Consider the following 8,315-nt stretch of genomic DNA (forward strand, 5'->3'; position numbering starts at 1 on the left):
ATTAAAATATCACTTTTGAGTAGTAATATTGTGAAATATTATTACCATATAAAATAATTTTATATTGTAATATAAGTTCAAATGTAAATTAAAATATCACTTTTGAGTAGTAGTATTGTGAAATATGATTATAAGTTAAAATAACGGTTTTATATTGTAATATATTTTAAAAATCTAAATTACAGTAAAATATCACTTTTGATTAGTAATATTATAAAATATGATAAATTAAAATAACTGTTTTATATTGTAATATCTTTTCAAATGTCGATTAAAATATCACTTTGGATCAGTAATATTGCAATATATTTTTTACAATTTAAATTAGTTGTTTTATATTGTAACATACTTTATAATTAGTGATATTGTGAAATATGATTGCAATTTAAAATATCTTTTATGTTGTAATATATTTTAAAATGCAAATTAAAATATCAGTTTTGATTAGAAATATTGTGTAATATTAGTACAATTTAAAACAACTCTTATGATGTAATATATTTCAAAATGTAAATTAAAATGATCACTTTCATACATCTATGCTAAATCAAAGTATTAATTTCTTTCAAAAATCTTACTACCCTCGTGTTAGAATTGCTGATTTACAAATCTAATTGAAATTGTGAAACGCATCAAAAAGCAGTACGCTACACTGCGTTTCCCACTCACTTCCTGATGCTTCATGTTGTCTGTGTTTTTTTCCCAGGTGATGATGACTTCCTGTTGGGGTTGGGTGAGCTGCCGGAGACCTTCCCCAGCGACCCTCCAGAGCCCCTCCCACACTTCCTGCTGGAGCCGGAGGATGCTTACATCATCAAGAACAAAGCTGTCAATCTCTACTGCACGGCCACGCCTGCCGCTCAGATCTACTTCAAATGCAACGGCGAGTGGGTCCATCAGAGAGAGCACACCATAGAGGAGCGGGTGGACGAGACGTCGGGTCAGTCGCACACACACACACACACCATCACTCTCCTTTATGGGTCGGAAACATTACGGTGCAATAAAAATGTGATAGCCCTGCTTTATTCATGGTTTTCATTGCTAAAGGTGCTGCTAGAGAGATAGATTAACCCCTTCCTGACATCAAAAAAAAAATCCAAATATTGAAAAAAATCACATTTAAAGTTGTCCAAATTAAGTTCTTAGCAATGCATATTACTAATAAAAAAATGAAGTTTTGATAAATTTGCGGTAGGAAATTTACAAAATATCTTCATGGGGCATGATCTTTACTTTATCCTAATGATTTTGACAATGTATTTTTGGCTATTGCTACAAATATACCCCAGCGACTTAAGACTGGTTTTGTGCTCCAGGGTCACATATTTAGGAAGATGAATAAGTGCTAATGCAACATAAATTAAAGATTTGAATTATCTACTACTACATTCAGAAGTTTGGGGATTGTAAGACTTTTTAATGTTTAAAGAAGTCCCTTCTGCTCACCAAGGCTGCATTTATTAGTTAAAAAATACAGTAAAATCAGTAATATTGTGAAATAATTTCTATTGTAATACATTGTCAAATTCAATTTATTCCTGTTACGCAAAGCTGAATTTTCAGCATCATTATTCCAGTCTTCGAATATGCTGTCACTTTTGATCAATTTAATGCATCCTTGTTGAATAAAAATAATAATTGGCTGACTCCAGACTGAATGAGAAATCTAGCTATAGAATAAGACAGTTTAGGGTAATGTTTCACCTATAGCACTCAATTGCAACAGCACTAAGAATGCAACACTTTTAAAATGAAACCAAGCATTTGCTCTCACATATCTGCATATGTTTTAGGCCTAATGTTTGCTGCAGAAGACAGAAGCACTGCCGTGCATTTCGAGGTTGGGAAAGCTAGCAGCCCTCCACTAATGTTCGATCATTCAGAATGAAAATAGCCCGTTTTGGCCGAGGCTGAAGCGCAGTCACCTCACCGCAGGAGAAACCGACACGAGCCGCTCTCTGTGTGTGGGCGAGCGAAGAGCTCAATTCATTACGCAGAGGTTAACAAGCTCCTATTGAGCTAATGACTCTAATGGATCTTTGATATCAACCCGCCGCAGTAATTCTGCTCTAATATCTCTGCAGTGGAAACTTTACTGTCATAATCACACCTCGGATATTACTCGGGGTCAGAGCGTGGAGTTATTACGGGCCGCCGAAACGGGGCCGACTGCTCTAAACACTGTCATTGAACTTTAATGTGCAACGGTAACGTTTATCATAAAAAATTATAGTGCGTGTGAGAGAGAAAGAGATTTAGAGAGAGAGAGAGCGAGAGAGATATGGTTTATGCTTTTAATTAGATTTCTGTCAGAGGTCTGTCTTTGTTCGCCGGCCGCGGGCTCCCTCTGGCATCACTATCTGTCTCTATTTGGGATGGTGTAATATCGTTATGAATCAATTTCATTGTTCGTTTTGGCGATTGTGAGTAAACAAGGTTAAATCTGTTCCTTGTCATGAAAGCTGGTGTGTAATCGGCTCGTGGTGAGCGTGATGAGTGTTTTGGGTGTCTAAATTGTGCAGAAGATTCTGACTGAGATCTGGTTCAGTCAGAAAGACTCTTTCCTGCTGCGGGCTTCGTCTCAGAGGGCCTCGTTTAAACAGACGTCTTAGTATCTTTACACAACAGAACGGCATTCAGAAAAATGTCTGCACATTCACAATGTCAAGCAAGTTTGCATTGTTTTCTGGAAGACTGGTCATTTATCTTTCGGTGGGCAATAGTGATGGGATTTGAGCTCATAAAAACGGAATGAATAACATGTATAATTAGAAAAGAAAACTTCATCTATTATTTTAAGATATGAAAAATGCTACACAGTGATGATATGACCAATAAGTTATGAAAATGTTACTTTACTTTAATTTACATTACTGTAACTCCTCAAAATAACTAAAGCAATTTTCAACTTTAATTTATGTTGTACAAGCTTCAACTAATTTTTAAGCCAGTTTAATGTAATTTAAGTTGAAATGACTTAAACAGCTAAGTTGACTGTACTAGCAACTTATTTTTTACATTTTAGAAATTTATTCCTGAATCACTTGATTCATTGGAAACGGTTTAAACTGAATCACAAAAATGAATCAAATTTACTGATTCTAGATACTTTTATGCAACTAAATTTGAAATCTGGGATTGTATTTAAACGTCTCAGTCTCTGCTCTTAATAAAGCTCTTTTATTGAAAATATAAACTATCGTTCAAAAGTTTGGGGTTGGTTTTTAATGCTTTTGAAATAGGTCTCACCAAGGTTGCATTTATTTGATCAAAAATACAGTAAAAACAGTAATGTTGTGAAATATTAACATTTAAAATAACTGTTTTCAATTGGAATATATTTTAAAAAATATATTCCAAAGCTGGATCAGCACTCCAGACTTCAGTGTCACATGTTCCTTCAGAAATCATTCACGCTGATTTACTGCTCAAGAAACATTTTTGTTATTGACATTGTTGAAAATAGTTGTGCTGCTTCATATTTTTTTGTGGAAATGGTAATACATTTTTTTCAGGATTTTTTGATGAATAGCACATTTCAAAAGAACAGGATTTACTTGAAATAGAAATGTTTTGTTATAGATTATAAATGTCTTTACTGTCAACTTTGATCTATTTGTTGCATCCTAGCTGAATAAAACAATTGATTTCTTAAAGGGGTCATGGGATGCTACATGCACTTTTACAAGTTGTTTGAACTGAAATGTGTGTTGGTAGTGTGTGTACACAACCACCCTATAATGATAAAAATCCACCTAGTGTTTTTTTTTAATCTACTAAAATTTTTACCCCTTTCTCAAATCGAGCCGATCTCAGATGCCTGTCTGTGTGACATCACAAAAACAGGCCCCTCCCACGATAGTTTGATTGACAGTAGCGTTTCAGCACAGACTGGACTGGTGTCTTACCTTAGCTCCGCCCTGAGTGAGCTGTCATCAGTCTGCCATCGTTTCACCGCCGGAGCAGATGTAGACAAGAATGGCTCCTAAGCGATTGAGGTGTTCTGTTGTTGGATGTAATAATGAACATAGCAGTCGTCATTTACTCCCGACATCTGAGCCGCTGAAGATGCAGTGGATTACATTTGTTTCTGAAGAGAATGCGCCCCCGATCTACATAAATGCGTCTATCTTCGCGCGAATCATTCGTGATCCGATAATGTTTTGTAATGAATCTTTGGCAAATGGCCTTTCCTAATAATGTGCTAATTAGTAAGTTTCACGATGAATGTGGCTAAAGTAAACAGTCTCTCTCATTTGTTTCTGAAGAGAATGCGCCCCCGATCTACATAAATGCGTCGATCTTCGCGCGAATCATTCGTGATCCGATAATGTTTTGTAATGAATCTTTGGCAAATGGCCTTTCCTAATAATGTGCTAATTAGTAAGTTTCACGATGAATGTGGCTAAAGTAAACAGTCTCTCTGAGAGCAGCTCGGAAGAGAGGGGCGGGGTCAGCAGAGCTCATTAACATTTAAAGGAAAATGCTACAAAACGGCTTGCTCTGAAAAGAGCTGTTTTTGGCAGGGTAAAAAAATTTTTTTTGAGACATTTTAACCAAACTATGTTACAGACTTTTCATTAAGACCCTAAAGAATCATATCAACTTGTGGAAAATGGGCATTCGATGACCCCTTAAAAAAATAAATCTTACAGATCCAAAAACTTTGAACAGTCTTCAGTGTTCCAGATTCTTGTCTGTTCTTGACAGACGTCCCAAAGAGAAAATCGCAACAGGAATTCAGTTTGTGCCAGTTTTAAATTCATATTCACAATAATCCAAAACAAAAATGTGTGTGTGCTTACAGATCTCGTTGTAAACGCACCCCATCCCATTATTGCTGCCATTGATTTTCTGCCTGTGTTTATGTATGTGTGCTTTTACATGCTTTGTGTGTTTTTATGCTTGCGAGGCAGCGCTGTATTGATATTCATCCAGCAGTCATTGTTAGAGGTGCTTTTAAGTTGGCAGTATTATTGCTTGTGCTCATAGCGCTTTGGAAAAAAAAACACTGTTTTCTGAAAAAGGTTCAGTGTGAGTCGTCCTGCAGTGATTGTGCTTCAGATGTGAATGATTTCTCAAATCATGTGTTATTGAGGAGAGGTGTGCTGCTACTTTACTGAGTGATCAGACAATACAAGTGAAAAAAATACAACAGACAGATAGATATTACTTGGGTCATTCCTTTAGGGTATCTCAGATACTTGACCAATAAGCAACCTGTGAGTTTTGCAGTAATAATCCCACATACGTATATCTGCAATTAATTAAGCTCACGAATAGTCGCTTAACTTACAAAACATTTTTGGGATGTGGTACTTGGCACAGTGTGTCATGATTATATATGCCACATTTTGGTAGATATGTTTTGTTTGGGCTGAGGAATAACAAATGACATAAAATGCAGTTTATAGATCATTTCAGCCTGAGATGCACTGTCACAATTTTTTAAGTAATTTAATAAATAATTTAAGAAGTTCCTCAGAATCACCCAGTGACTTTGATAGAATTTAGCATGCAAAATGTAATTGGCAGTGACTTATTTGCATTCTGTTTAGTGATTGGTTCTCTTACTTACATTTATTTACATACTGATTTGTGATCTTTTCTTTCTTGTATCTGTTTAACCATCTATAGGTGCCTTTGTGTTGCTTCTGCTGCCTTGCAAAAACTGTTATTTGCTTTATGTTTAGCATCTGTTTTAATTAATTATAGTTTGTTTGGTATTTTAATACTTTCTTTCACAATGTCTGTTTATCAGTATGTTTGTGTGTGTGTGCATTGCAAAAATAATCAGTATTTCAAAATTAAAGCAAATTCTTATTTGCATTCTGTTTAGTGATTGGTTCTCTTACTTACATTTATTTACATACTGATTTGTGATCTTTTCTTTCTTGTATCTGTTTAACCATCTATAGGTGCCTTTGTGTTGCTTCTGCTGCCTTGCAAAAACTGTTATTTGCTTTATGTTTAGCATCTGTTTGAATTAATTATAGTTTGTTTGGTATTTTAATACTTTCTTTCACAATGTCTGTTTATCAGTATGTTTGTGTGTGTGTGTGCATTGCAAAAATAATCAGTATTTCAAAATTAAAGCAAATGAAACCATTTAAGAACAAAAATGACAGAATTAAGAGACCATGCATTATTATTTGGTCTTGTTTTTTCATGACCACAACTTAATTTCCATAACTTAATTTCCTTCCATTTTCTCATGATCTTGAATTGAGTGAAAAAAATGTTTTAAGCATAAGTCTTGTTTTAAACATAAATTCACTGTAAAAATGAATGCTTAATTAATTAAATTAAACATTTTAACCAATAAAGTAAAAAAACAAAACTTATTAAAGATATATTCTCTAAAAACAAGTCTTATATCTATGGAAGCCCATTTCCGCCAGTAAAAAAAAAGGGAAAAAAGGTTATTGCGACTTTTTATCTCACAATTCTGTGAAAAAAAGTCAGAATTGTGAGATAAAAAGTCGCAATGACCTTTTTTTCCTTTTTTATTACGAGTTATAAAAATTGCGAGTTATAAAGTCAGAATTGCGTGATATAAACTCACAATTGTGACTTTTTTTCTCAGAATTGCGTGATATAAAGTCACAATTGCAAGATAAAAACTCGCAATTCTGACTTTTTTCTCGCAATTGCGAATTTATATCGCGCAATTCTGACTTTTTTTCTCGCAATTCTGACTTTATAACACACAATTGCGAGTTATAAAGTCACAATTGCGAGATAAAAACGTGCAATTCTGACTTTTTTCTCGCAATTGCGAATTTATATCTCGCAATTCTGACTTTTTTTTCTCAGAATTGCGTGATATAAAGTCACAATTGCGAGATAAAAACTCGCAATTCTGACTTTTTTCTCACAATTGCGAAGTTATATTGCGCAATTCTGACTTTTTTTCTCGCAATTCTGACTTTTTTTTCTCAGAATTGCGTGATATAAAGTCACAATTGCGAGATAAAAACTCGCAATTCTGACTTTTTTCTCACAATTGCGAAGTTATATTGCGCAATTCTGACTTTTTTTCTCGCAATTCTGACTTTATAACACACAATTGCGAGATAAAAAAAGATTGCAATTCTGACTTTTTTTCCTCGCAATTGCGAGTTTACAGTATATCTCACAATTCTGACTTTTTTCTCGCAATTCTGACTTTTTTTCCTCGCAATTGCGAGTTTACAGTATATCTTGCAATTCTGACTTTTTTCTCGCAATTCTGACTTTTTTTTCTCAGAATTGCAAGTTTATATCTCACAATTATGACTTTTTAACTCACAATTGCGAGTTTGTATCACGCAGTTATGAGGAAAAAAGTCAGAATTGTGAGATAAAAAGTCGCAATTACCTTTTTTATTTTTTATTCAGTGGCGGAAACGGGCTTCCACATATATCCTATGAAATTTGCTTCTCAAATAAATGTATCTTGTAATAAGGATGTTTTAAGGAAAACAGCACAGAAGCACTGCAGTATGTGTGTCTGTTTCACTCACTGCATTGAATTCTTGACTGTATTCTTCACCTCATCCTGTGTGAATCCTGCTCTCGTCTGGTCATCTGCTTGACCATGAGTGATGTTCAAGGCTACAGGTTTCTGCCGTTCACATCCAGCATTCTGCACCAAATGCTGCCATAAACACAAACACCCACAGCACTAACCAAATAAACACAGAGGGTAAGTGTGAACTATTGATTTCTATCAGGGAATATTTCATGGAGACATTGAGGGGTTCATTATTTATATATGTACAACAGAAGTGCAGTGCTGTCTGCTGGCAGAGCACTAAAATATATATAAAAACATCTTGCTTGTATCATGCGACATCGGTGTGATCGGCAGTGGCGTGGTGGGAGATTTCTAGCCTCAGAATCTGTTCACGGGGCGTCTGAGGAACTTTGCACACAACAATGTCAACAGCTCTATCAAAATGGCTGATTTATGCAATTTCGTGTGAACATTGTGCAAAACATTTTACAGCAACTTGTGTTACACGGTCATATAGATTGGGACAATATGAGGGAAATGTTCTTGAATAAGCACCAGTGTTATTTTAGTATCACATATATATACTATCATAGTTTTTTTTTGTTATATATTTTGAATTCGATTTTATTTTTTAGGCTTTTTTATTTGAGCTCTTTTAGTACTTAAGGTTAAACTAAATCAAAATGAGAAATGTTGCCTTGACAACTAGCTGACATTTGACTGTATTCTTCACCTCATCCTGTGTGAATCCTGCTCTCGTCTCCTTCATATCTGCTTGACCATGAGTGATGTTCAAGGCTACAGGTTTCTGCCG

The 8,315-nt window shown here is 34.8% G+C and overlaps 1 protein-coding gene across 1 annotated transcript in view; it reads left to right on the forward strand.

Moving 5' to 3' along the window:
* LOC107594550 (netrin receptor UNC5C-like) overlaps nt 1–8,315 on the forward strand; it is a 150,331-nt gene that overhangs the window by 57,594 nt on the left and 84,422 nt on the right. Inside the window, exon 2 of the mRNA XM_016284636.1 lies at nt 707–940. Within this exon, the coding sequence (XP_016140122.1) occupies nt 707–940 (234 nt within the window). The remainder of the gene's footprint in view (nt 1–706; nt 941–8,315) is intronic.

This window comes from Sinocyclocheilus grahami, unplaced genomic scaffold (genome assembly GCF_001515645.1).
Source record: "Sinocyclocheilus grahami isolate Dianchi unplaced genomic scaffold, SAMN03320097.WGS_v1.1 scaffold186.1, whole genome shotgun sequence".
Lineage (NCBI taxonomy): Eukaryota > Metazoa > Chordata > Actinopteri > Cypriniformes > Cyprinidae > Sinocyclocheilus > Sinocyclocheilus grahami.